Source organism: Lutra lutra, chromosome 4 (genome assembly GCF_902655055.1).
Source record: "Lutra lutra chromosome 4, mLutLut1.2, whole genome shotgun sequence".
Taxonomy (NCBI): domain Eukaryota; kingdom Metazoa; phylum Chordata; class Mammalia; order Carnivora; family Mustelidae; genus Lutra; species Lutra lutra.
The window spans coordinates 85,461,298-85,486,765 of record NC_062281.1 but is presented as its reverse complement, the minus strand read 5'-3'; the positions used below and the strand labels follow the sequence as shown (position 1 = coordinate 85,486,765).

Here is a 25,468-nt window from a genome sequence, read left to right as displayed (position 1 = left end):
CAATATTTGTTCTTCCAATCCATGAGTATGGAACATTTTTCTATTTTTTTGTGTCTTCCTCAATTTCTTTCATGAGTATTTATAGTTTTCTGAGTACAGATTCTTTGTTTCTTTGGTTAGGTTTATTCCTAGGTATCTTATGGTTTTGGGTGCAATTGTAAATGGGATTGACTCCTGAATTTCTCTTTCTTCTGTCTTGTGGTTGGTGTATAGAAATGCAACTGACTTCTGTGCACATATTTTTTTTTTAAGATTTTGTTTATTTATTTGACAGACAGATATCACAAGTAGGCAGAGAGGCAGGCAGAGAGAGAGGAGGAAGCAGGCTCCCTGCTGAGCAGAGAGCCCAATGTGGGGCTCGATTCCAGGACCCTGAGATCATGACCTGAGCCAAAGGCAGAGGCTTTAACCCACTGAGCCACCCAGGCGCCCCTGTGCATTGATTTTTATATCCTGACACTTTACTGAATTCCTGTACAAGTTCTAGCAGATTTGGAGTGGAGTCTTTTAGGTTTTCTACATAAAATATCATATCATCTGCAAAGAGTGATAGTTTGGCTTCTTTGCTGATTTGGATGCCTTTAATTTCTTTTTGTTGTCTGATTGCTGAGGCTAGGATGAAGTGTCAGTCTTATTTTTTCTTTAAATATTTGATGAAAATTCACCAGGGAAACTACCTGGATCTGGGCTTTCCTTTGTGAGAATATTTTAAATGAATAGCTTAGTTAAGTGTCTGTCACTTAACTTAACCCATGTCGGGTTCCCTGCTCAGCAGGGAGTCTGCTTCTTCCTTTCTTTCTCCTTCTGCCTCTCCCCAGGCTTGTGCTCTCTCTCATTCTCTCTCAAATGAAAAAAAAAAAAGTGTAATCATTAGATTGTATACCTGAAACTACTATAACACTACATATTAATTATACTTCAATTTAAAAAAAAAAGAGACAAAAATAAATGCAAAAAAAATCTCCCAACAAAGAGCTGACCAACACCTAGATGACTTGAGTGATGAATTTTATAAAACAGTTAAGAGTTAACACCAATCATGGGGCGCTTGGGTGGCTCAGTCAGTTAAGCATCCAACTCTTGATTTCAGTTCAGGTCACTCTCAAGGTTGTGAGTTCGAGCACCGCACTGGGCTCCATGTTCAGCACCAGTCTGCTTGGGATTCTCTCTCCACTGCCCCTCCTGCCACCTGTACACACACACACTCTATCTAAAATAAATGTTAGGGGCGCCTGGGTGGCTCAGTGGGTTAAGCCGCTGCCTTCGGCTCAGGTCATGATCTCAGGGTCCTGGGATCGAGTCCCGCATCGGGCTCTCTGCTCAGCAGGGAGCCTGCTTCCCTCTCTCTCTCTCTGCCTGCCTCTCTGTCTACTTGTGATCTCTCTGTCAAATAAACAAATAAAATCTTTAAAATAAAATAAATGTTAAAGTCTTTTTTTAAAAAAAGATTTTATTTATTTATTTGACAGAGATCACAAGAAGGCAGAGAGGCAGGCAGAGAGAGGAGGAAGCAGGGTCCCTGCCGAGCAGAGAGCCTGATGTGGGACTCGATCCCAGGATCCTGAGATCATGACCTGCGTCGAAGGCAGAGGCTTAACCCCCTGAGCCACTCAGGTGCCCTAAATGTTAGTCTTAAAAAAAGAGTTAACACCAATCCTTCTCAAACTTTTCTAAAAATTAAGAGAAATGAAAACTTTCTAACTCATTTGAAAAACCCTGATACCAAATCTAGAGGTTCCACAAGAAAACTAGAGACCAATGTCCCTCATGAACTCTGATTCAAAAATTATCAATGTTCATAGCAGCAATGGCCACAGTCACCAAACTGTGGGAAGAACCAAGATGCCCTTCAACGGACGAATGGATAAGGAAGATGTGGTCCATATATACTATGGAGTATTATGCCTCCATCAGAAAGGATGAATACCCAACTTTTGTATCAACATGGATGGGACTGGAAGAGATTATGCTGAATGAAATAAGTCAAGCAGAGAGAGTCAATTATCATATGGTTTTTCTTATTTGTGGAGCATAAAGAATAACATAGAGGACATGGGGAGATGGAGAGGGAATTGGAGCAAATTGGAGGGGGAGATCAACTATGAGAGACTGTGGACTCTGAAAACCGATCTGAGGGTTTTGGAGGGGTGGAGGGTGGGAGGTTGGGTGACCCTGGTAGTGGGTATTATGAAGGGCATGTATTGCATGGAGCACTGGGTGTGGTGCATAAACAATGAATTCTGGAACACTGAAATGAAATTAAAAAAATAAAAATTTTAAAAAATTCTCAACAAAATACTGGCAAGCAGAATCCAACAGCATAATAAAAGGATTATTCACCATGGCCAAGCAGGATTTATCCCAGCAATGCTGGATGGTTCAACATCTAAATATCAATCATTATAATTCACATTCATAAATGAAGAAAAACCAGAAGTTCATCTCATTTAATGCAAAATAAGCATTTTACAACACTTAATAATGATAAAAATCTCAGCAAACTAAAAACAGAAGGGAACTTTATCAACATATAAAAGGACATTTGTATAAATGTCCCACAGCTAACAAGACACTCAATGGTGAAAGATGAAAATGTCTCCCTAAAGATGAGGAACAAACAAAAGAAGGATGCTCACGTTTACCATCGTTACTCAACATTGTACTGTATATTCTAGCCAGAGCAATTAGACAAGAAAAAAGAAATAAAAGCACTCAAATTAGAGAGGTTAAACTATTATCAGATAACCTGATCCTACAAATAGAAAATCCCAAGAATCTTTCTGATACTAGTCGTATTTCTTTATAATCAATACAGGTGTCTTCTTTTATTTCCTGTTTTCCAAACAAGTTTCTTTATTCAGCCAAGAATCACAGGGTTGAAGTTTGGAGACAAGATAGATATGTCTTGGACATGTAGCCCTTCATGTGTAATGAGGTTATTTACCATCCTGAGCAGCTGTGCAAATGTCTCTGAAAACTGTATGCAGTAAGTTTTTACTGTAGTCTCATAGGTTTGGATACAATTTCAAGCAGACAGCTTTGAAAATGGACTCCTATACACAGTCACATTGTAACAATGAACCTATACTGACATAAAAAAATAGTCCTTAAAAAACAGGGTTTCCCATAATATATGGGAATACATCCCACATTATCAAGACACAAGCAATAATAGTTAGCTGTTTAAAAAAAAATACTATAATCAACATCAAGGTAGTTTTTTTTGGTTATGTGTTTAGTAAAGAATATTTACTAGATTATGTGTATACTGGATTTCCATATACACGATTGCTTATTTTTGAGATGTAATTTCTTTGGTTTAATATAATACCATTTGTTGAGAATATAATGTTTTATTTATTTATTTTTTTTATAAAGATTTTATTTATTTATTTGACAGACAGAGATCACAAGCAGGCAGAGAGGCAGGCAGAGAGAGAGGAGGAAGCAGGCTCCCTGCTGAGCAGAGAGCCCGATGCAGGACTCGATCCCAGGACCCTGAGATCATGACCTGAGCCGAAGGCAGCGGCTTAACCCACTGAGCCACCCAGGCGCCCCAGTATAATGTTTTATTTTTAATCATAATGGATTCAACTTGTATTTATCAGAATGACTTTGTCGAGTATTCTAATGAAATATATATTTTTTAAATTTTATTTTTTATAAACATATATTTTTATCCCCAGGGTACAGGTCTGTGAATTGCCAGGTTTACACACTTCACAGCACTCACCATAGCACATACCCTCCCCAATGTCCATAACCCCACCCCCCTCCAAACCCCCCTCCCCCCATCAACCCTCAGTTTGTATAATGAAATATTTTATAAGGTAAACATTTTGTTCCTGAAACTGTGTAAGAGCTATACTCTACTTTAGGAAAAAATCTAAATGTTTCATATTCCTAAGATTATTATTTTTCAAAAGCATACAAGAGTCTCCAACTATAAATGTTTAAAGAAACAATAACAAAAAGCTAAGAGCCAGCCTGAAATCAGTTCAGGTGTGTGCAGGATTAGATGAGGGGTTTAGATGAGATTCTATGAAGGAAAGGAAGCCATTTTTGTATTTCATAATTTGATCTTGTTGTTTTAGAATGCATATTTTCTAAGTAAGAAATTCATTTCCAAAGGTTTTGCTTGTTTTTTCCTACACTTGAAATGCTGTGTGCTATCCCATCATCATAACTGCAATTCTTGAAGTTAGAAATTCTGAGTCTGGGATGCTATGCACTTTTATCTATCTTCCTATTGTGGATATGAGAGCAAAAATGAGTGTTAAGACTTAGCTCTTTTATCTCTCCTAAATACTTTCTCTTCTAGAGAACAAATTTATCTAAATCTATCTTCTGTCTAAAACAGAAGAGAATTAAATAAAAGACAGCCAAAACAAATATCCTAAAATAACAAAAGCAATCATTTCTAAATATTATGAGCCATTATTATTCCTGTACTAATATAAGGTAACATTTCATCACTTATGCTATTGGCTTTACTCTCATAAAATCTTAGTGATAAGGTCTTCTGGGTGTTATTTCCAATGTGTCAAATTACTAATGAGAATACTGCATGGAATGTTCATACACCATTTATTAAGTAGTTGGTTTATCTAAGTCATAGTACTTGTAATATGCCATATTCTTGGTTTAATTCTTGTTTGGGCCTAGATATATATTTTTCCCCCACTTTAAGCCCATTATAATCCTAACCAAATCTTTGTTTATAATCTAATCATTCATTCATACCAATATTCACTTATTCATCATGATCTTGATTAAACTCCAGCCACAAGACTTTAACACTAAAATAGATTTCTTCTGTTCAGTGCTTCAGGAAAATCAGCACATTGATGGCTGTAGATGAAAGTTTAGGAGATTTTTTTTTTTTTTAAGATTTTATTTATTCATTTGAGAGAGAGTGACAGAGAGAGCATGAGCAGGGGAGAGAGGAAGAAGCAGAGGGGGAGGCAGGCTCCCTCTTGAGCTGGGAGCCCGATGCGGGGATTGATCCTAGGATCTGGGATCATGACCTGAGCTAAAGGCAGATGCTTAACCATTTGAGCCACCCAGGTGTCCCAAGTTTAGGAGATTCTTCAAATACTCTCATGCTTTTTATCTGCTGACTCCCACAGTTCTTCACATCCAGGGCTCCCATCCTTGCCAAGTTCTACCAAGGATGTTGGGGTCTGTTGCCTGGTCAATCAAGCACTTGACTTGAGCCTCTTCTGACAGCCCACTCTCTGGCTGTTGGGCACGAATGTTGTGATCTTTGCTTCCTCGTGCTACAGCCACATAATCTCCAAAGGCAAGTGCCTTCTCATGGCCCAGGAACAGCTCATCACTGTAAAAAAGATTAATCAAATACAAAAATATGAACCATTCATTATTTTTCCCTTGTTGCCTGCATTCCTAGCTATCCTATCCAAATATTCCCTCTCATCACTTATAGAAGAGTCAACATCAAGTCTGCGTCGGGCTCTCTGCTCAGCAGGAAGCCTGCTTTCCCGCCCCCGCCTCTGCTTACTTGTGATCTTGCTCTGTCAAATAAATAAATAATTTTAAAAAAATTGAGAGAGAATATAAGAATCAAATGTTCAACTGAATGTGCCACCCAGGAGCCCTATATTCCATTTTTTAATTATAGCCATTCTAGTGGGTGTGAAGTGGTACCTCTCTTTGTATTTCTCTGATGATTAATAATTTTAACCATCTTTCCATATGCTACTTGGTCATTTATACACCTTCTTTAGAGAAATGTCTGTTCAAATCCTTTGGTCATTTTTAAGTTGGGTTGTCTTTTTATTGAGTTTTAAGAGATTTTTTAAAAATGTATTCTCGATACAAGTCCCTTATCAGCTATGACTTTCAAATATTTTCTCCCATTTTGTGGAGCTTTTTACTTTCTTAATGGTATCCTGTGAGGCACAGAACTTTTTTTTTTTTTTTAGATTTTATTTACTTATTTGACAGAGAGAGACATGGTGAGAGAGGAAACACAAGCACAGAGAGTGGGAGAGGGAGAAGCAGGCTTCCTGCTGAGCAGGGAGCCCAATGTAGGGCTTGATCCCAGGACCCTGATATCATGACCTGAGCTGAAGGCAGATGCTTAACAACTGAGCCACCCAGGCGCCCCAAACACAAAACTTTTAAGTTTTGATGAATTTACCTATTTCTTCTTTTCTTGCTTGTGCTTTTTGGTGTTATACCTAAAAATGACAGATGCCAAATACAGGTCATGAAGATCTACTTCTGTGCTTCTTTTAGTATTTTATAGTTTTAGCTCTTACATTTAGGTCTTTGATCCATTTTGCATTAATTTTTATGTATGGTGTGAAATAAGGATCCATTTTTATTCCTTTGCCAGAACCATTTATTGAAAAAAAAATTCATACCCTAACTGACCATAGATTGCCATTTACTCTTACTTAATTGTAAAGTCCAACTTTTTCCCCTCTTATGAAACATTTCTATAAATTTGTTTGCTTTAGACCTCAACAAGAAACATTTCTGAAGCTAACTTAAAGGCTAACCCAATGTGGGATTAGCCTATACTATGTTCTCCACACCTGTGTGCTATGCCCACCAAGATCACATTTTGTCTTAAAAAGGACAGAAGCAAATTTAGAATCTAAATCTCCTCTAATATACAAAAATATTATTGTAATTGTCTAAAAAATGCTCCTGCTGGGGGTGCCTGAGTGGCTCAGTTGGTTAAGCATCTGCCTTTGGCTCAGGGATTGAGTCCTACATCGGGCTCAGTGGGGAGTTTGCTTTTCCCTCTTCCTTTGCCTCCTGCTTCCCACCCCCGCCCTGGCTCATGCTCACTCTCTCTCTCTCTCTCAAATAAATAAACAAATAAATAAAATCGTAAAAAAAAAAAAGAAAATCTCCTGCTGTTCCTGACATTGGTACAGGTTATTCCAGGTACTGACCTGAAGACTGTGCCAAAAAGGCAGAGGCCAAATACATAGCATTCCGAGAGATGGACCCTGCCCAGCCTTAGAGAAGCCATGCTTTTTTTTCATTTGTAAAATGAGGATAATAATGCTAACATCAAAGGGCTAAATGTAAAGTATTCAGGACTTTATACATTGGTAATTCTTCAGTAAATAGAAGCATGTTGGTGTCTTTTTTTTTTTTCTTCAAAAATAACCATCTTACCAAGTAATAACTGCTGGGTTGGCACCTGCTAACTTTCTCTTAGCATAATGTATTTTTTGCCGGGGATACCAATTTTTTTCAGTTACGTTTATTTCTTGAATCCATGATCCTCCTTTTTTTAGCATTTTCTGTTCAAAATTCTAAAGGAAAAGAACATGATGTTCTCTGCTTATTATAACAGTTTATATGATCACATCCAAACAGACTGAACAAGCAATGATTTTAAAATAAATATCTTTAACTGGAGAGCTTTATAGCTTTTTATATACAGTCTAATAGTACCGCACATAACAGTGTCAATGACAGTGAGGGACGGCAGTTAGGTATCACACAGTGTCAAGGATGCCATCACTAACCTTCATTCTTTTGGGGATGTATTATGAAGAACCTCAACATTTAATAAAGCACTATGTGTCAAATCAAGGACCCTCACATGGAACAGATTTTAAGCTAAAAGTTTTCTCAGAAATCAGACCTATCACCGATGGGTCTATATTAACTCTTTGTTAGAAATATATTCATTTGAAACAACAGTTTTCTCCAAATGAAGATTATGTTTCTTACGTGTTTCTTACAGTTTTCAGGTCAACTGACCCCAAATGTTAATTTTAAGAAATACTACACGAAACAATTAAATATTTTAATAAATACAATTTGATGTATTTCCTTCGTATAGTAAGAGATGCCAGATCAGTCCCTGGCAAATGTAATAAAAATGAAAAGTGCATATAAACAAGCCTACTTTCCAGTCGAAGGAAGGTTCCTTTATGAACACGTCCATGGTGTTAACAAGCAGGTCAGAGTGTGAGCGGAAGGCTCTCAGGGCATGCACCATGACACTGGACATAACACCTGCTTCTTTCATTGGTAACATCAGATTGATAAATTGGCGTGTCAGACGAAAAGGCATCAATTCGGGGACTGGCAGAAACTAAAGAGAAAAAAATATGTACAAGAAGGGGAACATATGAACTAGAAATCACAAAAGAAAAGGTACAAAACATCCTTCCAAAGTTAGTTAGTATTCACAGTTAGTGAAAATATGAACTCTTCTTTTCTTGGAATTAGCTACACAGATGTGAATCCACAGTGCTCAAGAGTAATCAACACAATCATCTTTGCAATGCACAAACCTATCTGTGTAGGACCACACAGCCTGCAGACATTTACAAGTACAACTGAAAACATTCAGTATTTAATGTCAGAGGAAAGATTTGTATTGTATCAAATCTTGTGGAAGACATTTACATTAAGGGGCTTCATAAAACCTTCTTACAGTCTTCCCTTTTTATAGGAACATGTTATTCTTGGCTTTGATTATATAATTCATCACCTAACCTTCTGTAACCTGTTTGAACAAGGTCAAAACAAAGTTGAGATTATCCCTTATTCTGCAAGAATGTCAAATTTTATGACCATGACAAACCAAGCTAATTGATATGTCATTTCTTCCTTAAAAACCACGCAGAAGGTCCTATGACTATGGTTCTAAATCAGCCAAGAACAACAAAGGCAAGGTTAGCATACCTGAGTAGCTGATCCAAATGCATGTCCAAAGTCGATTCCGATCATTCCACCAGTCTCCATGCTTATCATGAAATTGTTCAGATGTCTGTCTCCAATGCCCAGAATCCAGTGGCTAATACACATAAGAGCATGAGAACTGGCAAAGTGGGAGCGAAGTGCCAGGAAGGCCTCGGGGCCTGTGCTCATCTTCAGAAAGGCCCGCCTGGGGGGAAGGAGACAAGACCTCTGTAGTCTCTGTTACACCATCAACTGGTTTGTACAGTCAGAAGGATACTTACTTTAAGAGATCAGCTGGCACTTTACTTTCTCTCCTTCTAAAAGATGTGACTGTTTCAGAACGACTAGCTGCCCTACGATTTAATAGAAAATGTCTAATTAGAACAAATTTCTATGACTTGAGATTGAAAATTTAAAATTATTTATATTGAAGCTCAAGTATCAAATAACTAGGTTTTGATGATCTGAGGCAAAACTTTTTTTTTTTTTAAAGATTTTATTTATTTATTTGAGAGAGAAAGAGAGCATGAAAAAGAGAGAGAGAACACGAGCAGGGCAGGAGGGGTAAAGGGAGAGGGAAAAGCAGACTTCCTGCTGAGAAGGGAGCCTGATGTGGAGCTCGATCCCAGGACCCTGAGATCATGACCTGAGCTGAAGGAAGATGCCTAACCGACTGAGCCACCCAGGCGCCCAAGGCAAAACTTCCTAAGAAACAAAAGTAACATGCAACTTTGAGAAGAAATAACTAGTTAGTAAAATGGAAAATCAAAACAAAACTTACTTAAACATTGCCATGTAAGCACCAACATCGTATTTCCCAGACATCTTTGCCAGCCAGTCTCTATATTCACATGGTGGTGCTCTGGGATCACTGACAAGCAGGAAAAAGGGAATCAGCCGTAGGAAGATATTTAGCATTATAGTGATTTCAGTGGCAAAGATCACCAAGAATTCATTGAAAAATAATGAAGAACCAGGGAAAGAACTATGACTTTTAATCATATTCAATATTAACACTGAACCCATGCTACTCTGGATGTAGAATCTCAACATACCATTATTCATTCTTAGTTACTCCTAAAGAAACCAAAGCTACTTTCTATGCAAAAGTTCAGGCACAAAATGATCAGATACAATCAATTTCCACTTCATACAGAGAGGAACAAGATGAACTAACCCTAAGTGTTTAGGATCCAGGCATATGGTTCTAAAAATCAGGTAGTGGAAAAGAACCGTAACAACTTACTTAGAATAAGCAAGAAGTGATAGATGATATTACCACTACAAACTAAAAGACCACAAATTATGTGTTGAAGATAGATGAAGTCTGTTTGGATTGCCACACTTTTTCTTCACCACTTCAAGTATGCAGATACATACAAAATCCATACTAAATACAGTAAGATATTTTCTTAAATGACAATGGCTTTGAATTGAACTTAGAAAGCTTTTAGTAATACTTCACAAGCAAAAGGCATACTGGGCTGCTGGAAATGTGTTTGTAGTTTGTAGTTTGGCCACTTTGGGGTTTGTCAAAAGCCTTAACAAGTTTTCCTAAAAAAGAAATCTAAAGATAGAACTATTTTATGTGTTAGTAGTTCAATCACTTAGAGTGAATCTTTTTTGAGTTGCTACTAAGTTAATTCCACAATATAGCTTTCCATTTCAGTCTAAATTCTCTCCAACTTTGATTTGGGATGAAAATATTTAGGTTGGAAAACTGCAACACACAAATTAAGAAAAAAGTAGCAATGATTTTACTAATAGGGGCTGGAAGTGCCTTGTTTTAAAAATGTAGTGGGAAGTAATTTATAAACTTCTGTATTTGAAAAGCACTTTAAACTCCATTGATACCTATGTTTAACTTAAGTATTTTAAACTATCTCATCTTAGAAATGGAGGCATGGGAACAAGGGAAAGGCAAGTCATTTTTTTCAAGATTCCTTCTGTAAGTCAGAACCACTAAAAGTTAGCACTGGCGTGAGATCTGGACTTCCTGACTCCAGAAAGTACTGTCCATCAGTTTCCCTATCTTCCAGGGAATGCAGAAACAACTGTATGCAAAGGACTCATATTAAAAATTCTTAAACTCAGCCTTATTTAGCAGGAGCATGAGTTTGATAAGAAAATGCTTAATTTTACAGAAATCATTTTTGACTGGTGAGAATTTTGCTCCCATGTACATACTTTCAGGACAGAATAGAGTACAATGAAGAGAAATAGGCCTTGAAGCTATTTATCACCATTTCCTCTTCCTTCATTTAATAATAGTTAGTCATCAAAACTTGTCAACTCCTCTTCAAAATGTCCTTCAATGTTGTCCTTATTTTTCTTCACAGAAACAAAAAACAAAAAAACCCCCTTTCTGATTAAAAATATATGTTCATTGTTGAAAACTTGGAAAATATAAAAGGATAAAGAAAAATAAAAAGCACCAATATCATGACCTAGAATTAATCACTAATAATCCTAGCTATCCCATTTATATATGCTGGGCAGCCTAGGACAAGTTACATAACCTCTCTGGGCCTTAACTTCCTCATCTGTACAGAGATGTTAATAATAACTTGTAGGTTTTTATAAGAAAGAAATGACTTCATACAGATTAAGAGCTGAGAATACTGCCTAGCATGCAGAAAATGTTTAATCATATGTTAGCTGCTAATCTTACTATTTATTTTGTTTCCTTCAAGATTTGTTGTTGTTGTTGTTGTTGTTGCAGAGCTAATACTTTCTTTTTTCATTGTGGTAAAATTTATGCAGCTACTGTTTGGAACCCTCTACTTCATTTAGTTTATAAACCCAGCCAGAAGTGGAGAAAACAACTAGCCAGGGTGTGGCTCAGAGCCCCAAATTAGAAGGGGACCAGAAATGTCACTAGAAACACAAGGTAGAGGAAACTTAATATAAACTTAACATTACTTAGGGAGATTAGGACTGGGGAATAACCAGGTTGCAGGACATGTCTGCACAGAGATGAAGGAGTATTTAGGCTCCACATCACCTTGTATAAGCTGCTTTCTCCTCTCGTGACATGTTACTCAAAAGAAAGTCTTTCAAGGTGAAAGTATTTTCAATCCATTCAATTAGTCCTAATCTGAAAAAGAGAATAAATAGTTTATGAAAACAAACCCAAACTGTTTTTCCTCACTAAAAAAAAGTTCTGTAGAATCAAAGCAGAACAGATTTCTTCATGTCAGTTCATTTACCTTCTCCACATTAAATCTGAAAATCATAGATTTATAAGTGTTTATTAGTTCTGTTTAGCCCAGTCTTTGTGAAAGCTTAAATACCAAATTGTCAAGTGACCTCCAATCCTTCCTCTGTAACCTTAAACAAGGATTTGGCTCAGTGCTAGAATTTCCATTCACATAAGTCTGTTCTAGAATGACTGTGTACATTGGTCCTACCTGGAGGTCATGGGTATGACATGGTAGGTCTTCAACTGCATGTTTCTCTGGCTACAGGCAGCATCCTGAGAAAGGAGGACATTCATGACTTCAAAGAGTTGTTCAATCCGCTGGTCCTGCCGCAGGTCTTCACCCCCCTTGACAAGGAAAGGGTATTCTTTCTCATCATGGCCTCGGATGATGATGCGCTTCGGCTTTCTGATAGAGGCCATGACTTTTACCTTTAAAAATTAAAATATTTTAGATGCAGTGTAAGAATCTGACAGAACAGCTGATCATATCATTATCAAGAGAGGAAAGTAAGGCTGGTTGGCACATATTCCTCAAAGAGATACCTCTCTTTGAGGACCGAGTGAAGTGACAGAAAAATAATAGAGAACCTAGTGCCAGCAAAGTATTTGTTACCTGTTTATGCCCTACTGCTGTGCCTCTAGAAACTGCATGTCCCTTATTACAAATGATTGCTTATAAATGTGGATATCCTTAGTAATGAGCAACATACAAACTTCCTAAAATCACTTAATTCTACATATGTTTTAAGATAGATACACACACAAAGTTTACTCTAAATTTGTACACTGAAACACTGAAGCATTATATTAAGAGATTCAATATGTAATAGGATCAGAATACGCTGTGCATTTGAGATCACAATGGGTAATTGTCTTTTCTTTAGTAAAGACAAATATGTCAATCTTATATCTGAAGAACTCACATTCACAATCTTTACAGAAATCAGGTGTGACTGATGAGAAATTTTGCTCCTATGTAAATACTTTCAGGACAGAATATAGTACAATGAAGAGAAACAGGCCTTCAAGCTATTTATGACTATTTCCTCTTCCTTCATCCAACAGTTACTCACCAATACTTATTAAACACTGGCAACAGTCACAAACACTGGCACCTACCCGCTCATCAAACCCAGAGATTCGTGCATGGTATTCTGGCATTGGCTTTCCTTTGCCATCATATTGACCTAAGACAAACCACAGAAGCCTTACTTAGATAGAGCTTGTTACAGAACCCTATATTTTTAACACATACCTATTGATCTAATAATAATTTTAAAAAAGTTATATGATAAAATTTTTTACTTAAAGTTTTCATTTAAAAAAAACTTGACTTTTAAAAAAAGATTTATTTATTTATTTTAAAGAGGGAGAGAAGGAGTACATGTGTTGGGGGTGTGGGGTAGTGGGGAAGGGCAGAGAGAATCTCAAGCAGAATCCCTGCTAAGTTGTCACCTGATGGTGGCTCGATCTCATACCCTTGAGATCATGACCTGAGCCAAAAGCAAGAGTTAGATGCTTAACCAACTGAGCCACCCAAGCATCCCTCCAAATTTGAGTTTTTTTTTTTTTAAAGATTTATTTATTTATTTATTTGACAGACAGAGATCACAAGTAGGCAGAGAGGCAGGCAGAGAGAGAGAGGAAGGGAAGCAGGCTCCCCGCCGAGCAGAGAGCCCGATGCGGGGCTCGATCCCAGGACCCTGGGATCATGACCTGAGCCGAAGGCAGCGGCTTTAACCCACTGAGCCACCCAGGCGCCCCGAGTTTTTTTTTTTAATAATGCTATTATTTCTCAATTTGACTAATGGAAGTTAGCTTCCGATTCTAATGGAGTAGTAGACAAATTACAAACAGGAGAAATAATGCATTAAGCTAGAACACTTTATTTCAAGGAGAATCAAGCTACATATGAGGAGGTTTACATTTTCAGCTTTTCTTTATGCAATGCAGAGCTGTTAATAATAACAAAGTCTCCAATTTGTTTTATATCCACTAGATGAGAATATGAATAAACATAAAAAAACATTTCTTTGGCAAATTCCAGGGTGAAGAACATGGAATATGTAAAGATTGTCTTTGAAAAATCACATCAGACCAACTTGCTGTGTGTCTCTATCCTCAATGTCACCATTATTTGTCCTGAAGGTAAGTCATTTATCATTATCTTGTCATTTTATTTTTTTTAATATATTTTTATTTTTTAATAAACATATAATGTATTATTAGCCCCAGGGTACAGGTCTGTGAATCGCCAGGTTTACAAACTTCACAGCACTCACCATAGCACATACCTTCCCCAATGTCCACAACCCCACCACCCTCACCATACCCCCCACCCCCCAGCCCCACTCAGTTTATTTTCTGACATTAAGAGTCTTTATGGTTTGTCTCCCTCCTGATCCCATCTTGTTTCATTTATTCTTTTCCTACCCCCCCAAACCCCCCATGTTGCATCTCCACTTCCTCATATCAGGGATCATAAGATAGCTGTCTTTCTCCTATTGACTTATTTTGCTAAGCATGATACCCTCTAGTTCCATCCACGTCGTCGCAAATATATTGTCATTTTAAACGGGACCAACCTATACATCCAAGAAAGTGATTTGCACTTACACCTGTATTACATTTCTTGAAGAAAAGTTATTTAGGAACAAAGCATGGGTATATTCAGAGGAAATTACAGTTACATTATTATTAAATGGAAGTCTGAATACTTGTATAATCAGGAAAATAAGAAAACTATAGTCTAATTAGACATTTAGTTCAGTGTACTAATTCACAGTAATTATAGATTCTCCTAATGATAAAAAGGTATGGTGAAATTTTAAACTCTTTAAAAAAAAAAAGGTAACTGTCAAGAACCTAATATTCCTAGTTTTAGAAATCAAGAATCCTTGCTACGCCACTATTCTCCTTAACGTCCAATTTGTCACCCCAAGGGTAAACTCACCAGGAATCTCCAGCTCATTTCTCAAAAATTCTATTTTGAAGTCACTCATCCAGGGTGAGCATTCTTTCAGATTCCCAGGTGGCTTTGAGTCTCTGCCCATTTTATAAAACAGTGAGTCAGTAATGTCAGTAAAATCACGGAGTTTCATTCCAGGTAACTTAGAACCTCCTTTCCCAAAGTGTTTATCAAATTCTTTTCCAAAATCCTGAAATTAATAATAATTTACATTAAATATTAGTGTTTAGTTTTATAATTTGGGAAGGGCTCTAGATTTATACTTTTGCCTTCCTTGAATGTTTTTTGTGTTCCTCTAAAAAGACAGAAAGGATACAGTTAGTAATGACTTATCAAAAATTCTAATCATAAGTTCTAATAAGGGCTTAAAAACCTTTTAACCTCTTTGTGTCCATTGTCTAGTTACTGATCTACATTATTATGACAGCCGGAGTAATTAGGAATGAGGTACTAAGTAAAGGGAGTAATTCAATAAAAATGAAAAGCCTGTGATTCTTCATCAGAGCTAAAGAGCAAAATATAAAAATGCTACATTCCTTAATAAAGGTCTTTCAAGCCATTATTTTGGATCACGAGCCAGTGTAAACATTATTTAGATAATTTACATTTCTTTTATTATAATTTTTTTTAAAATTTATATTTTGGTTAGTAAACATACAAGCAATATTAGTTTCAGGAGTAGAATTCAGTGATTCCTCACATACATACAACACCCAGTGCTCATCACAAGTGCCCTCCTTAATATCCATCACCCATCTAGCCCATCCCCCACCCACCACCCTCCATCAACCCTCAGTTTGTTCTCTATCTTTAAGAGTCTCCTTGTGGCTTCTCACTCTTCTTCTTTTTCTTTTCCGCCTACCCATATGTTCATCTGTTTTCTTTTTTAAATTTCACACATGAGTGAGATCAAATGGTATTTGTCTTTCTCTGACTGACTTAACTCACTTAGTATAATATACTCTAGCTCCATCCATGTCACTGAAAATGGCAAGATTTCATTTTTTTGATGGCTGAGTAATATTTCATTGAATATATAGATATACGCCGTATCTTCTTTATCCATTCATCAGTTGATGCACATCTGGGTTCTCTCCATAGTTTGGCTATTATCAATAATGCTGCTATAAACATTGGGGTGCATGTACCCCTTCAAATCTGTATTTTTATAGATAATTTATATTTCTAAAAGTAATTATTAGATGTCCTTTATCTTGGAACATAACAAATATCTGTACTAGTCTCTACTCAAATATTTATTTAAATTATAATCCTGATATCAAAACAAAAAAACCCAAAAAACAAAACTTAAAGAGAATCACTAATAGTGACTTAATAACAGTCCTCAAAGATTTACCCAATTATCTTTCATTTTACAATTTTTTTTTTTTACCAAATTTAAAACTCACCCCAAAACATACATCTGGTTAAATGAAATATATCTCCTATTTTAAGATAATCCATTATAGGAAAATTGACATATATAAAACAAATTTATTCTTTAATCTGTAGATGGATTGAAAGTATAGAAACAATCTCCAGTTCTTAAAATAAATGAAAAGATTAGCTATTTCCCAAACATAATCAGCACCAACAACATATGTGAATGGCATAATGCCCTCTCTGAAGTGAAATCTGAGGCAATTCTGTTTGGGTAGATTATTATTTTAATTAATTAAATGCAAATTATGCATTGATTTGCTATGAAGCAGAGAGTTCTAGATTGATTTTCCAAGGTACTCGAATTAACCTCAAAACAAGTATTGTGGGCACCTGGGTGGCTCAATGGGTTAAGAGGCTACCTTTGGCTCAGGTCATGATCCCAGGATCCTGGGATCAAGTCCTGCATCAGGGTCCCTGCTAAGCAGAGAGCCTGCTTCTCCCTCTCTCTCTGCCTAGTTGTGTTCTCTCTCTCTGTCAAATAAATAAATAAAAATCTTAAAAAACAAAAACAAACAAGTATTGTGCCTGGCAGGAATGATAGGGCCACTCTGATACCCTCCCTCCGTTAGAGTTGGATGCAGCTGTACTCAGCAGCAGCTGGGAAGAACAGTGGTCTATCCTAAGAGATTTCTAGGGTAGAGCATTATGGTACCCAGCATGCAGGAAAAGAAATGGCCATGAATTCGAAGGGATAACATGCAGTCTTCACCGAGGACTGCACAGTAATATTCTACATGGACTGATGAACAGGGCCACTGCAGATATTCTCACACCGGCTGAAGAGAGAGAGAGCAAACTAGGATGAAATACCCTGCCCTCTGTCTGGGGCCGGGGTCAGAGCATCTTGAGAGGAGGGCAAATAGAGGAAGGCTGCAGAAGAACAGTACTGCTGAAATGAAGCTTTCTCACAGGTGATGGACTGGTTTCACTATGCTAGGGGACTTGCTATCAGTTGCCATTCTGCTGTTCTCTCCATTTGATACAGGGCAAGTCTGTTTTTCAGAACTAGTTTCTTTGTTTAGAACAAGGTATGGCCTGCAAGTCAAAGCCCACTGCCTGTTTTTAATAAATAAAATTTTACTGGAATCCTGCCAACCATGCCTGTTCATTTACATACTGTCTAGGGCTGCTTTCGCACTAGGATGACAGATTTGAGTACTCGTAACATGAGACTGGTATGGCCTGAAAACTGAAAATCTGGACCTTTACAGAAAACACATGTAGACCACTGGTTTAAGAAAAAACAAAGATGTTTTCAAATCTAGTGTTCTACAATTTTATAAAATTTATGAATGCTAGTACACTGATTTTAAGGATATTTACAGTATGTATATTTCCTTCTGAGGCTCTTGTATATTCTATAGTGTGAGATAGATTTGATATGATGTACAGCCCAATATTATGTCATAACATGAAGTATAGAGAGTTATGGTTTTATCTTTACTTTTAGGATATATCACTGATCACATTTAGGCAACAGATAGTCCTGTATGTTCCCACATTCATACTACATTAAAACTACCCTAAGTAGGAATGTACCTAAAGTACCCACCAAAATCTAACTCTCCTTATCAAAACTATACCAATTACTCATCTAATTCAAGATGCTAATTTCACATCAGGCAGCATTCTAGGAGATGGAGAAAACATGAGCAAGACAAAATCCCTGTCCACAAGTCTAATTAACTCATAAATGAAAGGAAGAGCTAAAGAGAAATATCATTTTCCACTTCTAAGGATCTCCCCAGAAGAACCTATACACACATAGTCACAGAAGCAGCATTCATAACAGCTAAGACATGGAAACACTCCAAATGTCCATCCACTAACAAAAGGATAAACAAAATGTGGCATGTTCTTACAGTAGACTAATATACAGTAATTAAAAGGAATGTCCAGAAGAGGCAAACCTACAGAAACAGAAAGTACTTTAGTGGTTGCTTAGCATGACAGGAGGTGGGGGATTGAGAGTAAATGCTAACAGGTATGTGCTTTTAGGGGTGATAAAAATGTTCTAGGGGTGCCCAGGTGGCTCAGTTGGTTAAGCAGCTGATTTCAGCTCAGGTCACGATCTCCGGGTTCTGGGATCAAGCCCCACATCAGGCTCCCTGCTCAGCAAGGATTCTGCTTCTCTCTCTGCCCTCAGCCCCCCACCCCCAGCTCACGCTTGCTCTCACTCTCTCTCAAATAAATAAATAAAATCTCAAAAATGGGGCATCTGGGTGCCTCAGTTGGTTAAGCATCTGCCTTTGACTCAGGTCATGATCCTGGGGTCCTAGGATCAAGCCCTGCACTGGGCTCTCTGCTCAGTAGGGAGCCTGCTTCTCCTCCCTCTGCCTGTCCCTGCCCATCGCTTGTGCTCTCTCTCTCTCTAGTGCTCTCACTCTCTCTCTCTTTCAAATAAATAAATAAATAAATAAATAAAATCTTACCAAAAAACCTTTTAAAAAAGGATAATGTTCTAAAATTGATGTGTAATACACTTAGGTAACTCTGTAAATATATTAAAAACTATAGCATTGTATACTTCAAATAGATAGATTATAGGGTATGTGAATTAAATCTTAATAAAACAGTTATTTACAAAAAACCCCAGAAGAGACAAAGATCCTCCTTTGTACTGGAGACTGTGAAACTTGAGAACTCTGGCAATATGAATACCAGGATTTCTCTTTATGCTCTTATATTTCTTGAAGTTTACTGAACAAAGTTAATTTGACAAAAATTAGAAAAATCAGTGATTAATGCTAATAGAGGTGTATATAAGGTATGTTACACAACAGAGAAAGAGTACCTAGTTCTTACTGGGGAAGAGGTTCAGGGAAGGCTCTGTAGTAGAAATAATGCATAAGCCAAGTCTCTAAGGGTGAGTTCTCCAGATGGAAAGAGAGAAGGTAAACCCATTTAAAGGGAGCAACAAGCACAATGCATGGTGCTGTGAAATCTGGACATCTCAAGGTTCATTTTTATCTCCACTGGCTCCAAGGGGTTTCCTTATTCCCTCCAAACTGAGGCATGTTCTCTTCCTTTCAACTCTAGAACAACTTTAGAAACAGATTTCATGTATCATATTTGTTCTCAAGCCACAGTTTTTACATACTGCATTTGTCAGACATCCCTCTGAATACAGGAACTGGGTCTATCTTCTCTTTGTATGTCCTGTAGCATCTAGAAGTATGCATTGGACAGAGGGAAGGGCTCAAAATGGTCATCAACTTGTACACAATAAAAGTATTTTCTCTCTCTTTTTTTTTTTTTTAAGATTTTATTTATTTACTTGACAGAGATCACAAGTAGGCAGAGAGGCAGGCAGAGAGAGAGGGGGGGAGGCAGGCTCCCTGCTGAGCAGAGAGCCCGATGTGGGGCTCGATCCCAGGACTCTGGGATCATGACCTGAGCCGAAGGCAGAGGCTTTAACCCACTGAGCCACCCAGTGCCTCTACAAGTGTTTTCTTAATCCAACATTCAAATAATTGGGAGAATGAAAAATATTAAACTACAGCATTAAGGAGGGCACTTGGGATGGGCACTTGGTGTTGTATGTAAGCAAACCACTGAATTCTACCCCAGAAACCAATACTGCACTATATGTTAACTAATAAAATTTAAATTAAAAAGTTAGCAAATATATTAAACCACATGTAACCTTCAAATCTAAAAATCTGAGCATGAAGAACAGAATGCAATAAAAGCTCCATGGTTTTATCTATTGCCCCACCTGCCACTATCTGACCTAAATATGTGCATCACTATCTCACCAAAAGCATTAGATCTGAAGATAAGTTTACAACTTTAACAGACATTTTAAAATCAGGATTATTAACAAACCATCAAATATAAATATTGATCTTCACAATGATTATATTATTATAAAGTCAGGCTGCCACCAATCCATACCTGAATAAACCGCTTTCTGAAAGCCCCAAGGCCTGGAGCCCTTGGGTTTCCCAAGGCTGCATACATTCTTTCATACATCTTTTCAATGTTTTTTTTATTAACAGGGGTTTTTGCCAGTTCGACTTTGATATCATTAGTCCAATCCTGGGAAGAAAAAAAAAAAAAAAGAACAACCAAGTTGACTGCAAGGAGGTTTTATCCAAATTCTATGTTTCATGAACTAGAAGCTATTACATTACCTTAAAGAGCATTTCAGGATTAGAGAGCTGTTCTAGGGCACTAATAAAATCTTGAATCACTCCTCCTTGATCCAACTTAATTTTAATCCTACAAAACAATTACCAAGGCCCACAGTTTATTTACATATAATTATTTATATTCATATACAAAATTATATTATTACCAACTAATAGTCTAGGGAAAGAACAATTTTAAAATTTTGTTCAATATTAGATGAAGTACAAAGCATACAGTCTATCAAGAGTTGAGCTTCTTTGGGCACCTGGGTGGTTCAGTGGGTTAAAGCCTCTGCCTTTGGCTCAGGTCATGATCCCAGGGTCCTGGGATCGAGCCCCACATCGGGCTCTCTGCCCTGCAGGGAGCCTGCTTCCTCTTCTCTCTCTGCCTGCCTGCCTCTCTGCCTACTTGTGATCTCTGTCAAATAAATAAATAAAATCTTAAAAAAAAAAAAAGAGTTGAGCTTCTTAGATAAAGGGAAAGCAAATCTCTTTGCAAATATTGTTGACATTTTAATGTACACAATTTGATACATATAGTTTCTGAAGTTATGTTATGAAGGAAAAGGCCACTTTCTCAACATGCTTTCAAACCTTTCTCTTTTTTTGTTTTAAGATTTATTTATTTGGGAGAAAGAGCACATGCATAAAGTGGAAGAGGGGCAGAGGGAAAGAGAGAATCTCCAGCAGATTCCCAAATGAGCAAGGAGCCTGACTCTGGGGTCTCGATCCCACGAACCCTCAGATCATGACCTGAGCTGAAATCAAGAATTGGATGCTCAACCAACTGAGCCACCCAGACACCCTTCTTTTTTCTTAAAAAAAAAAAAAAAAAAAAAAAAAAAAATTAATCATGTTGCAGTTGACTATGTTGAGACCCAGGGGTGGGCCGGGCACCATGGGTGGCAGATGGACTTACAGCAGCCAACCCAGCCAAAAACCATGACAAAAGTGGTGTCTTACTCTTATCTTCCCAGAAACACTCAAATAAGACAAATGAGCTCATGACAAAAAAAAAAAAAACAAAAACACACACAAAAAAACACAGAGAATGCCCGAAACACCATGTATTTACCAAGTATTCTTGCAAAACTAATACGTCATTGCTAGTTATATCTGCACTTATAAATCAAATGAAAAAATGAAAAGGATGGCACTTCAGGCAGCCTACTTAGTAAGAGGGGCTTCCCAGGTATTTTGAATTAAAGAACAATTTCAGGAACCGATGTCAAAAAGCATCTTATCTGTCTGCCTCAATCAACTGATTACTGTCAACTCTTATTATTATAAGGACAGAATTTTCATGAGTAACATTCTAAGATGAAAAGTATTTTATAAAAGGAAAGAAATTCAGGGGCACATGACTGGCTTAGTCAGTAGAGCATGCAACTCTTGATCTCTAGGTTATAAGTTGGAGCCCCACACTGGGCATAAAGTTAACTTTAAAAAAGAAAAAAAAAAAAAAAAAAAAAGGAGGGCACCTGGGTGGCTCAGTGGGTTAAGCATCTGCCTTCAGCTTAAGCAGTGACTGGACTGAGTCCTATATTAGGCTCCCAGGACAGCGGGGAGTCTGCTTCTCCCTCTGACCCTCCCTACACTCATGCTTTTTCTCTCTCACTCTCTCTCTCAAATAAATAAAATCTTAAAAAAAAAAAAAAAAGGAAAAAGCTCTGTGATAAATAACATACCTGGGGTAGATATATTCAACAAAGAGATGTCTAAGATTTTCTATTTTTTAATGACAGCTCTAATTAATTTGAAGACAAACATAAGCTTCCATGTGTTTTATTTATCTTTTTCTTAAGTTAGCTCTATGCCCAACATGGGGCTTGACCTCAGGACCCCAAGACCAGGAGTCATGTGCTCCACTGACTGAGCCCCCATATATTTGCTTTTATCATACACTTTAAAACTTATAGTATTTGATCAACCCACCTTGCCACAAACTCCTTATTCTTATGACCAGTAGAAGTATCTTTGAAGGAATAGCTTTCACTACTTATTATAAACGGGTAGGCAATTGCCTGTGGATAGTTATTAGCAATCTCTTCCACAGTATGCTGGACAGCAACAGCTTCCTCTTTGTCCAGTAAGGCCACCATATGGCTGATCCAGCCAATGAACTGCCAGCAAGGAATGGAAGAAATCTAAAACACAGAGAACTGTAACTTAATAATGAATACAACTTTTAGCACTGTTTTGTTATGAAAGTATTGTGTGCCCAATATAAAATATATCTATAATCAGAAGCATACAGAAGTAAGTCTAAAATAAAATATCTTCTCTCCCTCAGCCTTCTTGGTTCTTATTCCACTGAAGCACCATTCCATTCTTCTAGATGTTTTGTATGTATGTACACAAATACCCGTTCTTTGCAAGAATGGAATCAGACTAGATATAGATATAGTCTTTTTCTTAGGTGAATGGATAGATGTACCTCATTCTTTTTAACAGCTGGATAGTATTCCGTTTTGTTTAATTACTGCTGTAAAATGAATTTTTAGGGTATTTTCCAAGTTTTGCTATTACAGATAATGCTACAATGAACATTTCTACATGTTTATCTCTTTGTATTTGTGCTATGTGTGCCCACAGGATAAATTTCTAGAAGTATAATTACTGTGTGAACACTAACAATTGTAAAAAAAAACTGCTAGATTTCCCTCCGAAAGGATTTTTCAAATTTTCATTTTTAAAAGCATAATGGAAACTCATATAATTCAATATAAAAAAAATCTGATTAAAAATAGGCAGAAGACCTGAGTAAGCATTTTTCCAAAGAAACATACAGATGGCCGACAGACACATGAAAAGATGCTCATCATCACTCATCATCAGGGAAATGCACAACAAAACCCCATGAAATATCACGCCTACCAGAATAGCTGGTATCCAAAAACAAGAAACAACAAGTGTTGGTGAGGTTGTGGAGAAAAGGGAACCCTTGTGTACTTTTGGTGGTAATGTAAATTGATGCAGCCACTGTAGAAAACAGTATGGAGATTGCTCAGAAAGTTAAAAATAGAAACACCATACAATTCAGTAATTCTACTTCTAGGTATTTACTCAAAGAAAACAAAAACATAAACTCAAAAAGATATTTGCACCCTCATGTTTGTTGCAGCGTTATTTACAATAGCTAAGATATAAAAGCAACCCAAGTGTCCATGAATAGACGAATGGATGATGAAGATGTGGTTTATGTAAGAATGAAATCTTGCCATGTGTGACTACATGGATGGACCCAATAGGTATTATGCTAAGTGAAACAAGTCAGACAAAGAAAGACAAATATATGATTTTACTTATGTGGCATAAAAAACAAATGAACAAACAAAAAACAGAAACAGACTCATAAGTACAGACAATAAACTAGTGGTTGCCAGAGGAGATGGATGAGCCAGAATAAGCAAAATAGTTGATGGGGATTAAGAAGTACAAACTTCCAGTTATAAAATAAATAAGTCACGGGGATATAAAGTATACCATAGGTAATACAGCCACCAATACTGTAATAATACTGTATAATGACAGATGGTAACTACACTTGTCATGATGAGCCCTAAGTAATGGACAGAACTGCTCAATCATTATACTGTATGCCTGAAACTTATGGTATTGTTATGTCAACTATATATTCAATTTAAAACAAGTATATTCACAGTTGACTACTTTACAAAATCCAACACAAGAGACAATTTTTTAAATTTATTGTCAATCTGAGAGGGGAAAAAGATCTAATTTTAATTTTCATGTTTCTTTATTAGTGAGGGTAAGTGGTCTAGCTTTATTCTCCTTACATATTAAATCATGCACGCATTTCCTCTGACCACTTTCTACTGGTCTATTTTTTTTTTTTTTTTTTAGAGGGAGACATCAGCTCTTTGTCTCTAATATGTGTTGCAAATATTTTTTCTGGCAGTTTTTTTTTTTTTTTAAACTTCATATATATTGTTGTTTTTTTGTTTTTTCCCCTGCAAGGAAGTGCTGATTCTTTTCCTTTATAGTTTCTGGATTTTGTCTTTTTACAGAAAAAAGAGAGCTTTTTAATGTGTTAATTTTAAGATAAAATCTGATGCATTTGGAATGTTGGTATGAGGAGTGAACATGGCAAGCTTCCTACCTTCATCTATTAAATGAGTAAAGAGCAAAAAATGTGGGGATAAAAAGCATTGGTCCACATAGCTCAAAGGGAGTGATCAATAAAGGTTAGTTCCCCATCTCAAGTGACTCCCTGGTGCCATAACAACATTGAATGTACATTCCATTTATTTCCTCACAAATTCGAAATGCTATCTTCATCATATATAAATATTATTTTGGGAAAACTAAAATAATAATTTAACGATTTCTTCACTAATCTTTAAGAAAAACATACACACATGTATCTACTACATTTCTGAAGTTACTTTAATCTCTTTTTTAGGACCTATTGAGAAAATCCCATCCTTCTAAATCCACAAGACGGTCAGAATGTATAGTAAAACCCTGCCAGGCACTGAGTCTCCACAGCTCAGAAACCAGCACTGTTTAAAAATTTACTACATAAAGCCAACAGAGTGCTATGTTACCCTTTTTAACTGTTGTGTAACAACTCAAAGCCTGGCCCTATTGTACAGTTAAACATCTACAGAAATCATTAAGGAGTCTTTCAGATGGCTCAAATGACAGAAAGATAGTAGGATGATGCAGCTTCGTTTTGGGAGAGGCCTGTGCGGGACCCACAAGTGGTGAGAACACTGTGGGGGAGTGCCTGCACCCCCTAGCTGCTCACTGCACACTTGGAGGCCTCAGGATCCTCATGAACATGGTGCTGCCAGCAGGCACTGTAGTCACCGGGGGTGGGATGCCAGCTGAAACATACTCCCTCTCCCTGAGATAAATAATAAACTGAGCATAAGGCACCAACAGATGTTCCAGACTACAGCTTAGTCATTCTGGACAGCAAACTGTGCTATAGAAAATTCCCGCCTTGTCCCAAACATATCTCCTCCTCTTCCTGAGGCCCTTGTTCAGACACAGTGTTCTTATCAACACCCA

The 25,468-nt window shown here is 37.1% G+C and overlaps 1 protein-coding gene across 2 annotated transcripts in view; it reads right to left on the bottom strand.

The window, feature by feature from the left end:
• Positions 1–3,823: 3,823 nt before the first annotated feature.
• Positions 3,824–25,468, bottom strand: part of PRKDC (protein kinase, DNA-activated, catalytic subunit) — a 228,912-nt gene continuing 207,267 nt past the window's right edge. For both annotated transcript variants that reach the window (XM_047723583.1, XM_047723584.1), the window contains 13 exons: positions 22,364–22,575; positions 20,432–20,519; positions 20,193–20,336; positions 14,838–15,042; positions 13,004–13,071; positions 12,093–12,313; positions 11,687–11,779; positions 9,464–9,553; positions 8,964–9,035; positions 8,686–8,887; positions 7,901–8,089; positions 7,159–7,298; positions 3,824–5,338 (listed from right to left, as the gene is read on the bottom strand). In XM_047723583.1, coding sequence (XP_047579539.1) covers positions 5,134–5,338; positions 7,159–7,298; positions 7,901–8,089; positions 8,686–8,887; positions 8,964–9,035; positions 9,464–9,553; positions 11,687–11,779; positions 12,093–12,313; positions 13,004–13,071; positions 14,838–15,042; positions 20,193–20,336; positions 20,432–20,519; positions 22,364–22,575 — 1,929 coding nt within the window. In that variant the 3' untranslated portion in view covers positions 3,824–5,133. The remainder of the gene's footprint in view (positions 5,339–7,158; positions 7,299–7,900; positions 8,090–8,685; positions 8,888–8,963; positions 9,036–9,463; positions 9,554–11,686; positions 11,780–12,092; positions 12,314–13,003; positions 13,072–14,837; positions 15,043–20,192; positions 20,337–20,431; positions 20,520–22,363; positions 22,576–25,468) is intronic.